Source organism: Miscanthus floridulus, chromosome 1 (assembly GCF_019320115.1).
Source record: "Miscanthus floridulus cultivar M001 chromosome 1, ASM1932011v1, whole genome shotgun sequence".
NCBI lineage: Eukaryota > Viridiplantae > Streptophyta > Magnoliopsida > Poales > Poaceae > Miscanthus > Miscanthus floridulus.
Genome location: NC_089580.1, coordinates 181,679,340 through 181,700,110, shown reverse-complemented (window position 1 = coordinate 181,700,110; position 20,771 = coordinate 181,679,340). Strand labels below are relative to the sequence as shown.

At 47.5% G+C, this 20,771-nt stretch overlaps 3 protein-coding genes across 5 annotated transcripts; all 3 read right to left on the bottom strand.

Moving 5' to 3' along the window:
- Positions 1-3,105: 3,105 nt before the first annotated feature.
- LOC136504359 (protein WEAK CHLOROPLAST MOVEMENT UNDER BLUE LIGHT-like 1) lies at positions 3,106-5,183 on the bottom strand. 2 transcript variants are annotated; one of them, XM_066499272.1, is made up of 2 exons: positions 5,066-5,183; positions 3,106-4,959 (listed from the first exon to the last, which is right to left on the bottom strand). In XM_066499272.1, the coding sequence occupies exons 1-2, from the start codon at positions 5,162-5,164 to the stop codon at positions 3,136-3,138; spliced, it is 1,923 nt and encodes a 640-aa protein (XP_066355369.1). In that variant the 5' UTR covers positions 5,165-5,183; the 3' UTR covers positions 3,106-3,135. The 2 variants fall into 2 exon arrangements, with proteins under 2 accessions (XP_066355369.1, XP_066355377.1); XM_066499280.1 differs by having other exon boundaries at positions 5,052-5,136.
- A 1,273-nt stretch (positions 5,184-6,456) lies between these two features.
- On the bottom strand, positions 6,457-14,951 carry LOC136550352 (pre-mRNA-processing factor 39-1-like). 2 transcript variants are annotated; one of them, XM_066541904.1, is made up of 14 exons: positions 14,790-14,951; positions 14,369-14,695; positions 14,183-14,274; positions 13,509-13,738; positions 12,715-12,882; positions 12,107-12,467; positions 11,456-11,599; positions 10,533-10,685; positions 10,334-10,450; positions 9,940-10,020; positions 9,703-9,852; positions 8,777-9,037; positions 8,248-8,352; positions 6,457-6,987 (listed from the first exon to the last, which is right to left on the bottom strand). In XM_066541904.1, the coding sequence occupies exons 2-14, from the start codon at positions 14,649-14,651 to the stop codon at positions 6,841-6,843; spliced, it is 2,292 nt and encodes a 763-aa protein (XP_066398001.1). In that variant the 5' UTR covers positions 14,652-14,695; positions 14,790-14,951; the 3' UTR covers positions 6,457-6,840. The 2 variants fall into 2 exon arrangements, with proteins under 2 accessions (XP_066398001.1, XP_066397996.1); XM_066541899.1 differs by having other exon boundaries at positions 14,183-14,289; positions 14,790-14,945.
- Positions 14,952-17,173: 2,222 nt separating this feature from the next.
- Positions 17,174-20,176, bottom strand: LOC136504355 (pentatricopeptide repeat-containing protein At1g10270-like). Its single transcript, XM_066499262.1, has one exon. The coding sequence runs from the start codon at positions 20,021-20,023 to the stop codon at positions 17,480-17,482; it is 2,544 nt and encodes an 847-aa protein (XP_066355359.1). The 5' UTR covers positions 20,024-20,176; the 3' UTR covers positions 17,174-17,479.
- Positions 20,177-20,771: the final 595 nt, after the last annotated feature.

Here is a 20,771-nt window from a genome sequence, read left to right as displayed (position 1 = left end):
GGCTGGCCCTATTGGGGCTACTTGCCCATGCGGTCAGTTGCGGCGACCAATGCGGTGTTGTTCAGTCGGTGCTGATCCTTTTTGTTCTTTTTGCCCCTCTATGTGGAGGGGCCCACATCTTGGTCTGTGCACTTGGCCTTGCCTTTGTCCCAGCCCCCGTTGAAGACCGCTTCGACCGCTTCCTCACCGAAGGCATGGTGGGTGGCGACATCGAGCAGGTCACGGGTGGTATGGGGCTTTAGGCATCCAAGCATGTGGATCAGGGGACTCATAGGTCATCCTAGAGAGGAATGCGCTGATGACATCCACGTCGATGACATCAGGGAGGGAGTTGCATCATTGGGAGAACCTACGGATGTAGTCCCTCAGGGACTCGCTGGGCTCCTACTGGCAACTCTTGATGTCCTAGGAGTTTCCAGGGCGGACATACATCCCCTAGAAATTCTCGACGAAGACCCTTTTGAGGTCCGCCTAGTCACAGATGCTCTTATGTGGGAGGAATTCAAGCCATGCTCGAACATGTTCCCCCACACAGATGGGGAGATACTGAAAGATGAAAAAGTCATCATCCACCCTTTTGGCTCGGTAGGCGAGCTAGAAATCTTCAAGCCAAATACCGGGGTTTGTCTCCTTGGTGTACTTGGTGATGTTGGTGGGTGGTCAGAAGTGTTGTGGGAACAGTACTCTCTAGATGCGTCGGTCAAAGACCCGTGGTCCCGAGCCCTCAGGGCTGGGACTCCGGTCGTCCGACCGATGACCATGTCTAGGGCGCGTTTCACCGCTCCCCTTGATGGCTAGGCAGGATCTGTGTTGCCTACTCTCACCACCGCTCGGTGGGCATCATCATTGTGCCAGGCACGATGCCGATTGGTGATGATGCTATGAGCGTCCTGTTGCGGGACTAGACCACTCATGTACTGGCGGTCGGTGTGGAGCAGGCGCCAGGTTAGACTGAGGCATGGCTGCTGCCTCCTGAGTCGCATCTAGCGACTATAGCGGTGAGCAGATGGAGCGATCCATCTGGCATGTCCCTGTTCCCCTAGTGGGGAGAGAGGACGCATGTTGAAGTCGTGATGTGGAGCTTTCCACCTTTTGAACAGCACCGGCTTCTACTAGAACTCGGAGGTTTCGGTAGATTACCCGCTCCTAGGGGTCAACGGGCTCAGGAATGCTGCGCAGGAAGCAGTGCTACAACAACGATGTTCTGGCTAGCCCAAGTGAACTATGGGAGATCATTCCCTCATTCATGATGTCATGTTGGACCTGGCGGAGGCTACCCCAGGCGCCACCCGCCGGGCCATGCGTATGGGGTGCAACATGCTGTACCTAGCCGAGCGCGCTGGCACATATGGTGGCTGGTTCTACTACCACTGTTGTTGTAATTCCTCAGCGTGCGCTTGCACAGACACGAGGGCCCCATACACGGGTCTAGAGGGGTGTGGAGTTCTGTGTAGGATTCCACAACAGGCCGATGTTCTCATCCTAGGATGCGTCCTCCGCCATAGCTCACTCCTAGGGAATGGGACGGGTGGTGAGGATGCCACATCAACTGATGCTAGAGAGCCGTCGCTCTTACCCTCGTCATCTGTGGAGTTCAGTGGAAAGTGGCAGGAGCATGGCTCACCATTTCGCATGAATTTGGATGTGAGGCAGGTATGGGCGCCAGCATCCGTTTGGAGCCCCCAAGCGTATGCATCCACAGTGGGACATGAGGGCCATAGGGGAACCAATCAATACGGTGGTTCATGGCATGGGCAATAGGGTCCCTCTAGATGATCAGGAGGAGATAGTAAGTAAAGAGTAAATAACAGTAATGCTAATCTTACTGAACAGCGGGTTTAAAGTGAGGAGTTTGCTTGGGAATGAAGCACAGATGCATCGTCGAAGTCATCATGTGTCCCAGAGCCGATGGAGGGTGCCCCTCTGAGCGCTGGAATGAGAGCCTCCTCGTGGAGGTGTAGTACGCCGAACCGGTCGGTAAAGAAGTCTAGGCTTCTAAAGCTGAAGGCCTAGGATGGCTTGAAGATAGGTGGAATCCATGTCCCAACCGGTGGGAGTGTAGGAAACTCCAGTGAGCCAAAGTGAATCATATCAACAGAGCCCGCATGGCGAAGGTGGCAGAAAAGTGGGCCATCTGATGACCAAAAAGTGTTGAATGTACAACATCTTCCCCACGGACGGCGCCAACTGTCAGTGCAGAAAGTGTCCAACAAGTAAATATTTATAGTTTTACCGTACGTTATGACCGAAGGTGGCCTAGCACTCAATGACACAGGGTTTATACTGGTTCAGGCAAGGTGCCCTACATCTAGTTTTAGTCGATCGGTGACTTTATTCTAGAGCCTAGGTGCTCGAAGTTTGCGGTGGGGTTATAAATAAGAAGGAGAAAGATGGGGTGTACAAGAGGTCTAATCGGCTCCGATCGGAAGGGCCGAGAGTGACAGGAGCTTCGCTATGAGCTAAGTGTTCAAGCATATGCTTGAGGTCCGAACCTGGTAGTTCTGTGGTTGTGAGCTAGCGAACTTGATCGATCTAATGAATCTAGAATCACTTGAACCCCCCCTTGTTGGGAGAGAGTGCATCCCCTTTTATAGATGAAGGGGATGGCCTTACAAGTGAGAGGGAAGGAGTATGTTTGCTTCTAAGCCTTGTTGCCCATGCTGGTGGATACAAGATGATGGTAGGCGCCCACAACACTGTTGGATGTCAGATGCATGTGGGAGGTTATGTCGTCTTGTTTGGGTAGGGTAGATGTCGGTACATGTATATACTGTTGATGCCTAGAGGCATGTGAAGAGTTTCACCATGTTCACTCGGTATGGTAAATCCTGGCGCCCTCAACACTGTCGATGCCTAGAGGCATGTGGGGGGGGCTTACCATATGGGAGTTAATGGCGCCCACAATACTGTAGGTAAAATGTCGGCACCTATAGCACTGTTCATGTTAGGGCGGTTGTAGAGTACTATTCCTATAGGTGTATAGGGTATGGTCCCTAGTATCGTGGTTTGACTTGTGTGCCTTGCCTTGCTTTTCTCCGTTCGTTCCCTGGTCCTTTTTGGTGGGCGTCCCTAGTCGGTCAATCCTTCAATACACGAGTCCAGGCTTTCTGCAGCGGCAACACTGAAACGGAACATTCACTTGTACTTCATGTTCAGCACCTTTCCCAGCGTCAAGCAGCGCGGCGGCGGCATGTCCTCTCCTCCCGGCCGGGCACTCCTCAGTGCCCTGGACGGCGTCCCTGACGTACTAGACGACGTCGGCCGCGGCCGCGCGGGCGTAGTCGGACGAGCCCCCTCGCGCGCCGCCGCCGGGCGCCAGCCGTCCTCCGAGTCCGACGTCGCGCGCCGACGCGACGGGGTGTGCTTCCTCCTGATCTCCTCCCGCAGCTCCCGCTCCAGCGCCGCCTTGGCCTCCTCGGCCAGCTCCGCCCGCCGTACGGCCTCCTCCAGGCTGAACCGCAGGTCGCTGATCTCCGTGCGCGCCTCGTCCAGCTGCTTGTCCTTGACCGCGACGTCGGCGCCAGCGCCGGCGTCGCCGCCCGTCGACACGAGCACGTACCCGTCCAGCTGCCTGGTCCCCTGCCCAGGCTCGGGCTCCAGCTCCTTCGTGTAGAACTCGTCCTCGTCTTTGGAGACGATCTCCGTGGCGAAGGCGCAGGTATCTGAGCTGCCTTCTCGCGGCGTGGAGGTCGGAGCTGCGGCCGGCTCTGCTCGTGGTTCTTGGTTCGCTGCGCTCGCGACGTCGTCAGCCTCGGCGATGCTGATGACGTCCTTGGCATCAGAGTGCACGCTCTGGAAATCGTCCCTGGAACTCTCGAGGACAAAGCTGGCGTCAGCCTTCGTATCCACGTGATCTTGCACAATGACATCATTCGCTTGGCACGTCGTAAAGTCTGGAAGTGCGCCATCCGGCTCAGCTGGTTCCTGATTGCTGTCAGCTTCGGTACATTTGAATTTGACACGTGGTTGATTGGCATAGTTATCTTCTCCAGAGATTTTAGCAACAAGGCATCTTGTTTCTTGAGCATCGGAGTTCCCTTCAGCCACTGTCGTGTCCCCAACCATCACTGCTGCTCCTTGTTTATTCTGATTCTCAGCTAAATCCTCGGATATACCAAATTCCATCTGGCTGCCACCAGATGGAACGGCATGAGAATCCTGTCTGAAGATCTCATCAGAGACAAAGGATAATCCTGGTGAGTGCTGAAACGTGAATTCCAGCTCCGCTTCAGTATCTTCCACTGCTGTTTGTTCACGTCCCTGAACCTGATCATGACCATCCAAGTTGCTGCAACCGGCAGCACTGAGCACCGTCGTTGCATCAGAATCTCGTGGTGGCGACACGTAAATCTCCTTGGCCTGCTTCAGCTCCGCCCGCAGGTACTCGACTTCCACCGTCTTCGCCAGCAGCTCCATCTCCATGCGCTCCATCATCTCAATCTGCCTCCTGATCACCTCCAGATTCCTGTCAGAGTCAAGCAACTGGAGCGTGGACTCCTGAAAGAAGACGGACCTCTCCTCCTCCGCCCTGATCGCCGCGACGGCGGACGACAGGACCGTCTCGTTGAGCTGCAGTATCCGCGCCAGGGCGTCCTTGGTGCCCTCCCTCTCCAGGATGGCCCTCGTCTCCATGGCCTCCACCTCTCGCAGCACGAAGGCGACCGACTCCCTGGCGGCGTCGAGGTCGGCCCTCACGGCGGCCAGCTCGCCCCTCAGGGCCTCGCACTCGCCGTCCGTCTCCGACTGCCGGCTCATGATGCTGATGTTCTCTGCCTCCAGCTGGGCGATGCGGAGGTGCGCGTCCATGCAGTCTTTCTTGTACTGCTCCGAGAGCCCCTGCACGGCCTTCTGGAGAGCCTCGACCTGCATCGTGGCTTGCTTGTGCTGGTTCTCTCTCAATTCCAGCTGCAGCTTGCAGGTCGCGAGCTCCTTGGTTAAGATGGCAATCTGATCTTCCTCCTGCATAGGCGTTTTAGTACCAACAAGCATGTGTGTGATTGATTTATGTCAGCGTTAGAACGAAGCGAAATGGAAATAGCGAGTGCAATTACAGCTAGTGACGCACATTCCCGTGTGGACTAAGCCTGCTCTGTTCGCTTCCCCGGTCGAAGAGATCCACTGCTGCCTTCACGGATTCTACTGGCGTAGTGTCGATCTCGGCCATCGGTTATCGTGCGGTTTCCTGTCGATATCTATGTTTACACAGTGACAACTCAGAGATCTAACGCGCGAGATGGGTGACTGAATGAAGAAATTTTTTGCAGGGCTCCGTTTCTCCCAAGATATCGACAGGAAAGCTTACGTGCCTAGTGCAAGAGCTGAGCTGAGCAGGTCATTCACAGCACAGGTGCATCGATAGATCTGGACTGGACAGAGAGACAGCCCAAGTGTGCGTGCTAGACGATGGGCCGCCGACCGTGCGACGAGGATATCGGGGGCTAGAGGGGTAGATATATAGGCAAATCCGCAGGGACACGCGGAGCCGGCAAAGACGAGGCGCCGTGGCAAACGAGACGAGATGGCGCACGCCACGCATGCGGCCGCTGCCCGTTGCAATCCAAGGAAACTGTCCACAAGGCCACGAGGCGACGGCGCGCTTTGGGCGTGGAGACCGCGGCGGCGATGCAAACGACGACGCGATTTCGGCTTGTGGGCTTGTGGCGCTGTCGCATCGCATGTTTCGGTGCGTTCGACCGAGCGCGGCTTATCCGCCTGCGTTGGGCACATATTCGGTCTCGTGTCCACCGTGGTGGCTGCGTCGAAGTCCGGGCACCTGCCTGAATATCCTCACATCGCTGCGTCAAACGCCGAACGCTTGCCTGAATATTCTCGTATCGCGATCGCTAAGACTCCTACGTGTAGCAAACCCGCGGGGCACGAGAGTGCGTATGCACTGCCATACAGGCATAGCGGCCAGTTTATGAATTATGACAGTACACTATCTGTGCTATAATAAATCAATTTCTAGACTCATCCTAAGTCAAATTATTTTAAATTTGATAAAATCTATTTAAAAAATGCACCAATATTTATGACATCATACTAGTATCAATAGGTACGCCATAAAATACATTTTCAGAATATGCTTATTTGGTGTTATATATATTGTTACTCTTCCTTATAAAGCTACTGAATCTCCCTTCCAAATTAGTCAAAGTCACATTTTCAGAATATACTTATTTGGTGTTATATACTTATATTATAACTCTTCAATATAAAGTTACTAAACCTCAGTTTCAAAAAAAAAAGTTACTAAATCTCCCTTCCAAATTAGTGAAACTCAAGATAGTTTGACTTAGAGTGACTCTTTGGAGTTCTTTTGAGACATTTGACTTAGAGTGACTCTTGGAGTTCTTTTGAGAGAGTATAAATCAGTAAACTGTGTAGTTGGAGATCTCGAGACATTAGCTGACAATTTGTTCGGAGGGCTTCACCAGTAAGCATGCTTGACAGGAATTCCGCTATCACCAGTGGTGGAAACAAAATTTCGCACTCCGAAAGCGGGCATGAACAGTGAATAATATCGATTATATGTTCATATGCATGGTTAACACTGCTATCCCGTCTACATTAAAAATTACGCTATTGCAAGAAAACAATGGCAATTCCTAGCGACAGATGCTAGCAACAAAAATGCTGACTACACAAATCTCAAATTTGTTCTCAAGTGATCATCTCGTCGATAGCATCCGTCTAAAGGGGAGCTAAACAATGGCAGTACAGAGGGTCTTGCGATGCCTTTGACCTCTCGTATTGACAAGCCTGCTGATTAGACTGCAGAACCACACATGCCAAAAGGCAGATTAACAGGCTCGCCGGATTGCCATCCAAGATTACTGATCAGTAGTAGGTTGTGCCATAATAAGGTTGAGGAGCTGCCGCAGGCTGCTGAGGGTAAGCTGATGCCGGTGTAGCTGCTGGTACCACTGCTGGCACTGGAGCTGCTGGAATTGCTGTAGGTTGTGCGTAGCTTTGTTGTGTATAGGTCTACAGTATGCACAACAGTTTGCATCAGACAGAATCCTTCAACAATTTCAAAGCTACTATGGTGACCAAAGGGCGTACCCAGTGCAAAGAGCTCCCGCTCTGTGCTAGGTCTGGGGAAGGGTGTCAGTGGCAAGCCTTACTCTCGCCTGTGCAATGCGAGGAGACCGCGACTCGAACCCGGGACCTTCCAGTCACAGGCGGTAAGACTCTACCGCTTGCACCAGGCCCGCCCTTCTATGGTGACCAAGATAGAAAAAAGATTACTGGACAATTAGGTATATCAAGTAGCTCCAGTAAAACCTGACCACTAAATGCTATTAGCGAGCATGATACTCAACAAGACCAATGCGCATGCAACACAGTTGGTTCATATCTGCCAGTGGTTACACCGACTGTATACTAGTATAAAAAAAAATATGATGTGGTTAAATAGGCAACGCTAATACCATGCTGACTGAAAACTAGTTTCCAGTCATCATATATCAAACATCTGATGCCAAACCACTAAACCAATGGCCCATCCATTTGTGACGGTGTTTCCCTCATGCGTTGTTTTCAGCTGCTCGGCCCACCCCCACCCAATATCCATATCTACAGCGGCTCTCCTGGCGCCCTCCAGCGGTTCCATTTTTTTCTCCCCCACCCTGAAATCCATCACCTATCCCAATTCCGGTGTCGTCCTAGTGCACACCCCTGCCGGAACTGCTCCCTGTGCACAAGCTTGATCAACGGAGGTCAAAGAACCTTGGCAAGCCCACTGCCCCTCTAACCCTATACCAAACACATGTTCACACAGTCAACTGAGTGGATTCTCGTTCAGTCACCTGAACAATAGGAGTCGTGCTAGAAAAAACAGTTGTTGTCAATAGACTTAATGTTATCACCTGCTTAGTTAAACAGATCACATGCAACTATCTAACAGTGCCATGTTTGGGTAAAGATTGCTTCAGAACTAGTCCACACCAGAATAGAGCAAGCTATGAACTTAAGGAAATTCTTGAAACAGAGAACTAAAGACCAAACAGTTACAACCCAAAACACAAATGTTGGTAGCTTAACTCTGTCGTGACCCAACCCTTTTAAACTCAAATTGATACCCTAATGTTATTTTCCTAATTTCAAAACTGAATACAAGTGGATAATCTGGATGGGGGGAAGAGTGCATGACAGCATTCATTTGCAACAAAATTTAGGAAGATACCTTAATGTGCTATAATTGAGAAGCATTCTGTAAATTTAGGCAGAAAACAAACACAATACCTGAGCAGAGTATGATGGAGGATAAGCACCATAGGCAGCTGCTTGAGGAGCAGGCTGAGGCATTTGATGGCTGTAGTCATAAGTTCCATATGCAGGATACGTAGCCTACAATGCAAAAAGTTGAAGTCATACACAAAAATATACAGTCAAAGCACTATAGCACAAATTTATAGCCAAACAAATAATAAGAGTGACTATTTCTAAAAATCAAAAGCTCTGTGGATATAATGATTCAATCCTAAGTTTTGAAAGAATCATAGGAATAAAAAAACAACTCGCAAAAAGGGTTCCAGAATCAACATGTTTCAACATTGCAATAGCTTAGTGAACGTGCGCGATAGCTACAAGTTCACGAAGAATGACAAGAGGCATTGAGAAAAATAACCACCAAACTTCTGTCCACTGTTGGGGAGGAATTAGAAATACAATCAGCAATGTCACTTTTCTTTTCCAAAATGTATCTTATCTTGATCAGTGCAGCAAAGAAAATCATAGAACTAAAACATGCAGATTTAAATGAATATGTGACCTGCTGTGCATAAGAAGCTCCCCATTGTTGCCCAGATGCTTCAGAAGTTGCAGGCCAAACAGGAGGATTGGAAGCATTTGGATCAGTTCCCGTGGCTGACTGTGTAGCCCCAGTTTTAGCAAATTTGTCCCTGTCTGACACAACAGCATCATCTCCTTTCCGTTTCTTTGATGGCAGAATGCTTCTCTTACATGAAAAAAGAGTTGTATGCCGAGTTAAAGCCTTCTTGATTGACTTTGCATCCCCAAAGAGATCCAAAAACTACAGACAAATCAGAAATGAATCAATAATCTATCAAGCTGGTGAGGCCAAAAATAAAATAGCAAAAACTTTGACTTTAGGTCAGAAACCCCAAACAGAAGTCTATCTTACATAGAACTAACATTAGAAGATTACTATATTTAATAACTGTGCATACAGAGATCATCGGGATTAATTGTATTTGACTTTAAGGAGAGTTCCACATCTATATACAACTTCTATTGCATTACCTAAACAAAATAAAAAATGCAGAACTTGGTTCGAAATTGAAATTTCCTAACAGTATTACAATCTCCTTCATGTTCCCAAAGCCCAGCAATTAAATCATACTTAACAGTTACTCCCTCCATTCCAAATTATAAGACATTTTGACTTTTCTAGATACGTTGTATTTGCTATGCACATAGATAAACACTATGTCTAGATACATGATAAAAGCAATGTATCTAGAAAAGCCAAAACGTCTTATAATTTGGGACGGATTTAGTATATATGATGGTCCAAGATTAAAGGCAGATGCATATTTCATGTTCCAAAATGATCACTTAATAGTTAATACTTCAAGTTCCCAAATGATTACAATTAACATTTATCCTTAATAGCAATCAAATCATCAAATGGTATTACAATCTACTTTATGTTCCCAAAACCAACCCATATTTTACCTCTAAAAATATGGAAGATATTTCTTCTTTGTCAACTAGACTTGCCACCTCTCCCTGAGATGATTCAGGTGTAACAAACTTCTCCACAAGTGAGCCTAAAAATTCAATACGCTTTTCGCATGGAAAAATCGACTCTAGATGGATGACAGCCTGTAAAATAAATGTAACATTAGTTAAATTAAGGGCAACAAAGAAAAGAAATTGAAATAATTTTGTATATGTCGTAAAAGTTTTAACCTCAAGCACTGGCTTTGTTACATTTAACTGCTCATGCAGCACATTTAATATCTCCCTTGCCTTCTCCAAGTCTCGGACGGCCTACACATTTCAAAGAACACATTAAATTCACTAATATGGGTGTTGTTTAACTCAATCAACTATTGGTCAAACAAAAAAAAGAAAAAATAAAGGACATCTCCTAGATGGCTAGATTCAAACAAAACTGGAGTGCTTCAGAAAGCTATCGTAAGATGTACAGTAGATAAAATCATCTTATCATAAGTTTTGATCGTCTGAAAAACTTACAGAAAGGCGTATTTTTGTATAATAATTTAGACAAGCATGTGAATGATGGGGTTTTCATTAATAATATTAATAATACTAATAAGATATATTGTGATAAAAAAATTACCAAAAATAAGAAACGGGAGTACTGAATAAGCAACGTTGGCAAGAGCTGGCTCTGTTCCTTTCCCTTCTCAGCAGCGATGGCCTTTTCATAAACTGTGCAGGATAATTCTTTCTCTCCCTACAAACATAGACAGCTTAAACAAACTCTTGCACATTAAAAATGAAAAAGAAACATGATAGTTGTTAGTACAAAGTCATACCAGGCGGTGTTCCATATTAGAATGCTTCACAATGGCCTCTAGAAAGCCAGGACATAAATCTGAGTAAAGATGCTGATATTCTGCACGTGCTCCAGAAATATCCCCATTAAGCTCCTTAAACCTCGCACTAAACAGATGGATCTCCGGCTGCTTCTGTGAAACCGGTGTGTAGATATTAGCAATATATTCTCATTTAGCTCATGGAATTTCAGGAAGCTTTATTTCAGATCTCATAAACCAAAATTGACCATGACAGTACAGTTTCAAGTTTTAATGCTTTTCAAAGTATCAGTGTCCAATCTAAAGTTTTGGAAATCCAATCCCAAATCAGAACACCAACAGAAAAATTCCATAGAGTATATATACATTAGAAATCCTACAAACTACGTAAATTTAATGTATTGCGTTTCCATTTTGTTCTTTTTGCTGGCGTTCCTTAATGGCAATATGGAATCTGGAATAGAAGAAACACTCATCTAAGATGACATGCCACAGCGAAAAATACAACCATGAATATGAGAGACAGAATTTTGGTTAGATCCGCATTGAAACCTAGCTGATAGTACATATGCATACAGGAGTATATGGAACATGCAAGATAAGAGGAAATGGAATGCTACAAGTACAAGGTAAAAACATAAAGTGTCATCATGTATTCCCTAAATTTCTTTTCCCAAGGTGTAACAGGATTTGAGGAAGTCCTTCAAGGTATTCTTTGATCATTAATTTCTCTTACATAATCGATTACTAAAAAAATAATTTATTACTAAAAGACATGTGAACTAAATCTATTGTGTGCACTAAACATACATATGTTTTTACTAATTGATGACCGAAATTTACAGTGTTGCTTTTCTGAATCCTAATACACCCTACACTTTTAGTGGGAGAAGCACATTGTCATACTAGTTATGAAATAATACCTTCACAAACACATGAGTAGCACGAGCCAGGGCATTGTTTGCTAGATCTAGACTCCCTTTATCCTCCATACATTGCACATAGCGGATCCAGAATTCTGAATAATTAGCACATGCAATTACACACCTTTCATACAATTTGATAACCTGAAAACAGTTTAGCATAACATCAGAAGTCTTGTGTATGAGAGGAAGTAAAGGGGGTAAATAATGATAGTAAGGATATGGTATTGACAAAAAAAAAAGAGAAGTTCACACAGATTACTCCATTAGCTGATTACGGAGGCCCCTCCATAAGAAAGGAGGGACCATCCTGCTCGATAGATAGATGGTTAAGAAGGTGAGCATTAAGCAAATACCTGCATATATGAGATTAAAAATTCAAAACTGGTATTTTGTACCATATATCATGAACCCAGAACGACCACTGCCAAATGAAAGTTTGGAGTACTTAGCCTCATCGAAACCAAACATTATGTCCACGCTCTATCCTCAGTTCAATATCCCATTACAAAGGAAGCTTCGTCCAAATACTAGCCGTTAAAGGATATAGTGGAGCCAATAAGACTGGATTGTAAGTTATAAGATTCCAAGCGTTCCATAAAATCTACTAAATAAAAAGGACAAAGGGTTTCTAGAATTGTAAAAGCATACCTTATTAATGTCTTCTTCCTTCTCGATAAAGTCAAGGTAGTTATGCCAATTTTCAAGCTCTGGATTGTCAAGAGGCTTGACGTGAAAATATGGCCTTCTAATAGCTAGCTCAAAACCAATAATCTTAGATTCATACTCTTTAGCCTTCTTGTACATCTCTTCCCTCATGGAGACATACTTTGCAAGGTTCTCTGCGTCTGTTGAAGATGAAATTTCTGGTTGACCAGGCTTATCGACATCATCGGGATGTGCCTCACCATCAGGCGCTTGAGCACTGGTCTCAGACGTGACAACATACACCGAGGCTTCTTCTGCAGTAAGTATTTCTGAAAAACTGTGCTTCGAAGCCAATTCCTTGAGGCTGCGTAAAAATAATGATTAGTACCACAAAAGCCAAAATGGTATAGTGATGCACATGCATTACTTCAGTTCACACATGGCAGACATAACTGTCGTCAATGATATGTTTATTAATCAACTCATCAGACAACAAAGCTATCAATTAGCGCAGATAACAAAAGATAGATAACATTCATATTAACACACAAAAGAAAGCTAAAGTTCGAAAATTTGAATATAAACACACAGAAATATGTGAAAAAACTTACCAGTTAAAATACCGATCAAGCTGCTGGATGGGATGCTCCAATACTCTTGTATATATAACAGCTAGATGACTCCAAGCCTCCAGTGACTCTTCATACTTAATATACTCATCCCACAAAATATTGGAACGATAATCTGTTCCAACGTATGCCAAGCCACGTTCAAACAGTCTGTAAGAAACCACGAGGCAGAGAAAGTTACTCCAAAGGTTGAGCAGAGTTACTGATTCACAACAAAACAAGAGACAAAATAACAGAACATGCAATGGATGATGCCTGGCAGATGCAAAGGCAGTAGCTATTTACATCCAAGGAGGACGACATTATTCATGATAGGCATATTTCTACTTTACTTATATGGCCACATATATGTAGAGTTTAAAGCATCTTTGATCAAATAAGCATGTTAATATGTCATATAAAAGCTAATGTATGAAGTATGAACTGACATAGGCTCAAAAGAAATGACTACATCAAGACTGAGTTCACAAAAGGCCAAATAAATACATTATGCTTAGCCCCTAAAGGTAGGTATGGTATTAACCATTGGCCTGTTGAAATTCAGAGGCATACAATCACTCTAATAACATAGAAAAAATTTTACATATCCATTTTCAGATAGACTATGCTCCCACACAAAGTGCAGAAGTGAGCTATGACAATTCTTAAGAACTTAGTCAAGAATTTATGTATGATAATATAGAATTCAAATGCCCAGTCATTTCAAGTAATCAGAAGACAGAAACCCTAGGTACAGAAGCTTCATTGGAACAGGCATATTGTGTATGGATAGCTACCTTCGGATGATATCTGGGTCATCATATGTTGAAATTGCGAACTGACAATAGTTATACCAAATGTCCACTGAATAAGTAACTGCAAGAACTGCTCGTTCATACACCTCTATAACTTTACTAACGCCATCAAGTCTCGCTTCATGATCAGCATATTTCTTCCAATACCCAAAGCACAGAGGGAATTCCGCAAGAAACGAATCATACACTTTCCGTATCTTCAAAATATTGTTCTGGACGAGAAAATACAAAAGCATGCATTAGGACTTAGCACAAAGATTGTCATCAAATCAAATAGGTCTGATTTTTATGACTGGTTAATCAGATTGAATTCGAATTAAGTATACTTTATTCGAAACACAAAATAGCGAAGGTCACTCAAGACTACAGCAGGGGAAACTAAAGCATTAGATGCATAAAAACTTCAATTTGACAATAGGCAACACAAGGATCCATAGTCTGCTAGCAGGATAGAGACCGAGAGAAAAACAAGGAAGCAACTGATCGTACAACAGAATAAATGCATCATTACAATATGCCCCAAATCAAAGCCATGGGCAAATAATTGCAGATTGACAAATAGCTTATAGTTATAAGCTGCTGCCGAAATCGGCTCATTTACACACAAAGAATGTTACAACAATGGTTGTATCGGTAAGCAGCTAACCAAACATTACCTCAGCATCTTTCTCCGTTTCATCAATAAGCGCGGTCCAGGCATTAAAATCTAAGGAATTCGCAGTAACAACACTCCATAATCTAGCCTCTTCTGCTGAAAGCACAGCTGCATAAGAAAGCGGCACGTTACGAGCAAACAGAAGGTAGGATGCCAGATTAGGCGAGCCTGCAAGTGCAATATTTACCTTCCTCGTAGTATGGCTCAGGAACCGGCTCGCCCATCTCGTTGGTGACGGCTTCGCCGTTCTCTGCAGCTCCTGTTTGGTAATTAGCCATATCGCCAGCCGTCCCATTCAACGCCGTGTGCTCGGCCTGGTAGGCAGAGGCATCAGCTGCCTGAGCACCACTGTCGGGGGCCACGGCGCTTCCGCCGGTCACAGCCGAGCTAGGTGGATTGCCAGTCGCAAAATCAAAAGCCGCGGCACCAGAGTCCGCGCTGCCGACCGCTGCGCTGTGATCTTGCTCCATTGCGCGCGAATCGCAGGAGCCGCACCCCGGACCAGCGTGAAGCCCTAAGGCGAAGAGACAGAGAGCGGATGGTTAAATTAACGCGCAAGAAGTGGTAGAAGGCGTGTAAAGATGAGAAGAAGGGCGAGGGGCACGCACCGGAGAGCCGCCGATGAGAGGCACTAGCCGGGGAGTGGAGGCGGGGTAGACGCGCCGGCGAGGAGGCGGAGGGGGTTAGGGTTGGATCGGGGGGCGTAGCGGCGTGGATGGAAAAGAGAGGATTGGAGCCTTGGAGGAGGCGCGGAGAGATGGACTGGAGATGGGTACAGGGAGCTCGAGGGCTTGCGGCTAGCAGGCCGACGTCGCACGCGAAGGGTTACCTAGCCCACACGTGCTGTGTGCGTTGGACCAAGTTAGGCCTTGGTCCCAGGTCTGTTTTGCTACCTCCGAACTTCCGTACCCTGAATAAGGCCCAATTTAGTAGGATTTCTAAAGAAATGGTTTTCACATAAAAATGCTAGCGAAGCTATGCTTAGAGCACTCGTAATACATAATTTACCATAGTTTCTATGTGTATTATTACCCTGTCATCTAAACATTTTGCTAATGTGGCAAGCGATTTAATAAGGAAAGAGAAGGAAATGGTTTCTTAACAAAAAATCATATCTCCACGGGAACCAAGATATAAAGACATAGATAGATAAGGGAGTAAGGAGACATGTAATTGGACAAAACGTTATTCTATAAAAATTATCCATTGCAAACATAGTTTCTATATATAATGTCTACATAAATTAATAGACATAGAAACTATGTGCGGTTTATAGCATTAGGACCGTCCTTAGTGGCTTTTATCCTTACATGTAAAAAACAGTTTCTCTTAACTTCTCTCGCAAAGCCACTTTACAAGTCAGCATTTAGTAAGGCTTTCACCCAAGAAGCAAAAGAAGACAAAGCTAAAGCCTCTCTAGAAACCCTATGTAACTTCTCACGCGGAGTCGTTTTATGAGCCAGCATTTAGTAGGGCTTCACCCAAAAAGGAAGAAGTCAAAGCTAAAGTCTCTAAACCCTGCTAAAAAGAGCCTAAAAACGGACGTCGGTTCCAACCAGGACCCAACATCGCTCGCATGGAACGGTGAGTCCCACACAGTTCATAATGGCGCACACCCACCGTCCTTCCCCCGTGCGGCCAACACCCACACTCTCGTCGTGGCGCGCTGCCTAGATATTACTGAGTCCGAGAGCAACAATGAGAGCGAGGGAGAGAGATACACCGACACCGACACCTTACAACAATTTTTTTGAGCAAAGAGAGCGCTTTATTAACTAGACACAAACGTTTATACAATCGGCATTGAGAAGGTCTCAAGTACACGCAAGTGTTTGTTCCGACCACATCGCAGAATGTTTACTACGTCTAACTAAACCAGCTAAAGCACTTGCAATATTACAATCTCTCTTTACTTGGGAAATCTTCCACTCGGTGAGCAGACGGGCGAGTCCCTTTGCTTCTTCTGTGACGGAGCGAATCTCTGATCTGTCCCTTGCTAGATTCCTGGCCATTGAGACGAGCTGCGTGCAGTCTGATTCAATCATGATCTTAGACCCATTGGATGGCACACTGAAGACCCTCCACACAAGGCTTCCGCTTCTGCCGCGCTGCTGTACCGTTCATAGAATTTCCATGCCGAGAAGACCACTGTACCAATTGTCATTTGCGAATTGCGATAGCTCCAGCTTCCCAGCATCGTTGGGGTGACGTCGACGACCGCCATGGCTCTCCTGACATCCTGCTCGCCGATATTGGTTGCTTCGCCTTGCTGTCCCCCAGGCCAGCCTCTCTGCAGATTGTTAACCTTTCTCGTTAACTTAGCAAGAAGCCCACCGATTCGGTTACCAACGTAGGGCCTGTGCTATGTGTGATGTTGTGTACATACTCCTACCACGCTCTCCAGGGAAGAAGCAGACTGAAAATTCTTTGGTCGTCCGAGCAACCATCTAAGAGCAAAAGGAGCCAATCCTGACCTATGTACTGAAACTGTTCATCGAACGGCAAGTCGGCAATATCCAATGCTGTCGAATGGCAAGCCGTAGCGCTCGCGCTCTCGGAAACTGGACTACTGCGAGGTGGCTGGATTCACTTTCGTCCCTGCCTAGGTCACAGTGTTGCGTCACTTCTAGGGGTCGTTCGTTATCCTGGAATGGGGCAAGAAACCGTTCCAGCTGATCAATTGTTGTACAAATTAGTATCATTCCAGCTGGGAATCTTTGCAGGGGTTGGTTCCTAGACAACTGAACAAGCCCCTAATCTTCTTCTGAACTTATTCCTCTTGGTCGTAGTATGTCCTTGCTCAACTTCCATAGGAATATCTTGACTTTGGGGGAGCCTGGCAATTCGAGATCGGCAACCCGGCACCTTACAACATTGAAACACAATTGTTGCAACTTATGGAAACATCTTATGAAACATCCTCGATAAAAACATATCAATTCTGCGGTGCACAAAGAAGGATGATTCTTTGTAAGAACCGATAGATTGTCAATATATTTAAACAAAAACTAGAATCCTAGATAGATCAATAACTGTAAATAAAAATTAGATTGTCAATATCAAATAACAACGTACATATACTTCCAAAAACACCAAGCATGCTGACTAAAAGTTCCAACTTAAACAAACAGTAAAGAGCGTTCCTTAATCCTGAGAAACATCAGATGAATTCAGTTAAACGGTACAGCAGCGAGGACCATGGGAACAATATGGGAGTCTGATTCACATCTATCCAAGACTAATCCATTTTATGACTGAAAATCCTTTTTGACTTGAAGCCAAAATATATATGCAGTCTTCATGCTTTCAGAAATGCTACTTGTTGCCGATCTTCAGGAGTGGTAGTCTCTTGATGGTCTTTAGATGAAGCAGTTTCAGAATCACCATGGGGAGCATCAAATCCCTGCAGACCATTAGACGGCCTGTATCCAGGGGTGTATCTATAGAAGTCATTGTTATGTTGGACATGTGGCATGCCAAAACTTGTCTGGTGATGTGGTAACTGAGATTCATGTGACTGCGCTTGAGGGCCACCGTATCCCAGTTGCCCTTGGGTTGATCCATAACCACTTGAGCTCCAGCGGGAACCATATGAGGGTTGGCTTGAAGCCACATATGCAGGCAGCGCTCCTCGATTTCCAAATCCGGCCTGTTCTTGTTGGGGCTCAAAGCGATACCCTGACTGAAGCAATTGGGCACCATACCCAACTTGTGGTGGATGGTTGCTAAATTTTGGTTCTCCATGTGGAGAGCCAAACTGACCATGCTGATTTTCCATGTTACTGTATCCTGGTACACCCTGAGAAGCACCAAACTGTGGCTGTTGTGGCTGATTTCCTATGTTACTATATCCTGGTACACCCTGAGAAGCACCAAACTGTGGCAGCTGTGGCTGAGACGAACCAACTACAGCATGTACAGGCTGAGGTGCACCATATCCAGGCTGCGCTCGAGGAGCACCAAAACCAGGATTCCATGAATGAGATGAGCCAAACTCAGGCTGCCTATTCTGATTGTTACTAAATGTTGACTGTTGTGGCTGAGAGTAAACAAATCCAGGCTCCACCGCTGGAGCAGAGCTAAAGCCAGGTTGTTTTACTTGAGCAGCACCAACTGCATTGCGAGAGCGATACTCAGTCCTCAACTGATACTCTGTCCTTGGCTGAGGTGTTGGCATAGGTTTTTCTTCAAAAGCTTTCTCAATTTCTTCCTGTCGATCAGCCTTCTTGAAAAAGTCAACAACAGACTCACAGAACTCCGGATGAGGCACAATGCCACCCCTTGCCATGTCCATCACTAGGCACCTTGCCTGATCCAAGTCCCCTTCTTTGCATAAGGCTTTGACAAGGATTTCAAAAGTGGTCGTGTTTGGTTTGATCTCCTTATCAGGCATCCTCCCGTACACCTTCAAGGCATCATCAATCCGGCCAGCTTCTGTAAGTCCTTCAAACATGCGGTTGAAGAAACCAATATTGAACTTTGGCCCATGCTCCCTCCCATCTGCCATTTTGTAGAAATACTGCATTGTATCTTCCACACGACCTTCCTTGAAGCACGAGTCAACAAGGTAAGTGTAGGTGTACACATCTGGAAGGACAGACTTCGTCTCCATTTCCTCAAAGAGCTTTTCTGCCTCAGCTAGCATCCCATTCTCACAGAGTTTGCCAATGATGTTGTTGAAGCAACCAACATCCATTTGGACGTTCTTCCTGGGCTGGCGGTGGAAGACCTCAATTGCCTCCTTGAACTTGCCCTCCCTGAAGCACTGGTTAACCATGACATTGTAGGACTCGGCGTTGATGCCGATGAAGCTTGGCGGGCTGTGGTTGTCAATCATGGTTTCCCATAGGTCGTTGGCCTCCTTATGCTTGCCGTGCTTGAAGAGTGTCTCAAGCAGGACGTTGCAGGTGGCTGGCGTCATCTTAAAGCCCCGTTCCAGAAGGGACTGGTAGTTCTCCATGGCCTCCTTGTCCTTGCCCTGTTTCCAGTACCCCTCCATGAAGGTGGTGTGGACGACACCGTCGTAGACAAGGCACCTCTCTGCGAGCTCGTTGAAGAGCTCGAAGGCCCTGTCCCAGTCGCCGAGATCGATGTAGCCAGCGATGAGGTTGTTGTAGACGAGGGAGTCGGCGCCAGCGTTGCGGGAGAGCATCTCTCGGAGGAGGTCGAGCGCGTCACGGAGGCGGCCGGCAGCGACGAGACCCTTGGTGAGGTGGCGGTAGGTGACGGCAGAGGGGGAGAAGGGCGCAGACGCGAGCATGTCGTGGTACACCTGCATCGCGGTGTCGACGCGGTTGGCCTCGCAGTGTGCGAGAATGAGGGTGTTGTAGGAGACGATGTTGGGGACGATGTTGGAGCGGCGGAAGAAGAATTCGAAGAGGGCGACGGCGTCATCGTGGCGGGCGGTGCGGACCATGGCCGCGGCCACAGCGTTGCAGGTGAAGACGGTGGGCCGGACGCGGGAGGAGACGGCAGCGCGGGCGGCGACGGAGGCGCCGTCGAGATCACCCGAGCGGATGAGGGACTGGACGCGGTTGTGGAGGCTGAGGCGCGGGCCGACGAGCGCGGAGGTGGTGTCCGGGAGGCGGGGCGCGTTGGGGTCCCGCGGGGGAGGCGGGGAACGGCGGAGCGCGTTGATCGGAGGCTCGATGCGGAGGCGGCGCTTGCGGCGGCGGCGCTCGGCAGCGGCTTCCTCGGCGGACGAGAAGGCGAAGTGGCGGCGCCCCGTGGGGGTGAGGAGCCCCGCGACGGTGGGTGGGGGTGAGGAGCAGATGGCGGGGGCGGGCGAGGGGTGGAGGTGGGAGAGGCGGCGGAGGAGCAGGATACGACGGTAGAGCGCCATCTCCACTCGGAGGGACCAGGGACGTGTGTTGCCTCGGTGTGCGGCGGCGGTGGACGGTGGCAGCGGAAGGGTGGAAGAACCGAAGAAGCGCCCTGCGGCTGCAACTAGCAAGGCAAGCAGCGAGGGAGAGCCGCTAAACCCGCTGGGCTGACCCGCGCCGCAAGCTCACATAGGACGGTGGATGGGCGAGGACGCGAGGTGGTCCGCGGGCCAACCAGCGGAGGGAGGTGGCGTCCAGAAGTGGGCTGTCTGGGTAGACGAAGAGAGCTCGCGGGCTTGCCGCATCTCGCATGCAGGCCGAATCGTCGGCAGAACCCGATGTGCGTCGACCTAACTAGCATGGGCCACGCTCGTGGGTCGGCCCAAGCTACCTTAAACCCAGACGCCCGAGATTCTCAAGGTGCGACGTGCGTCGTGCACTCGTGCGACGCTGGCGCCACGCGGCCTGTTTCACGAGTCACAATCTACAAACGAGGAGATAATGCTGAGTAGCAGTGTACGTAGCACCGAGGAGTGGAGGACATCCGTGAGCCGTGCATGACTCCGGACGAGACGAGAATGTCTGGCTCGAAACCGATTGTGCTGAAAAAGTAAGCTGGACCGATAAAAAAAAAAAGAGTAAGCTGGAGCCTCTGGCTTGGTGCCTAACTGCCTATCTACTTCGCTCAGCCACCAACCAGCCACAAACTGACTGGATAACGTGTCGGTCCCCGACTCCGTGGAACAACGGAAGGTCCCGGCCATACGA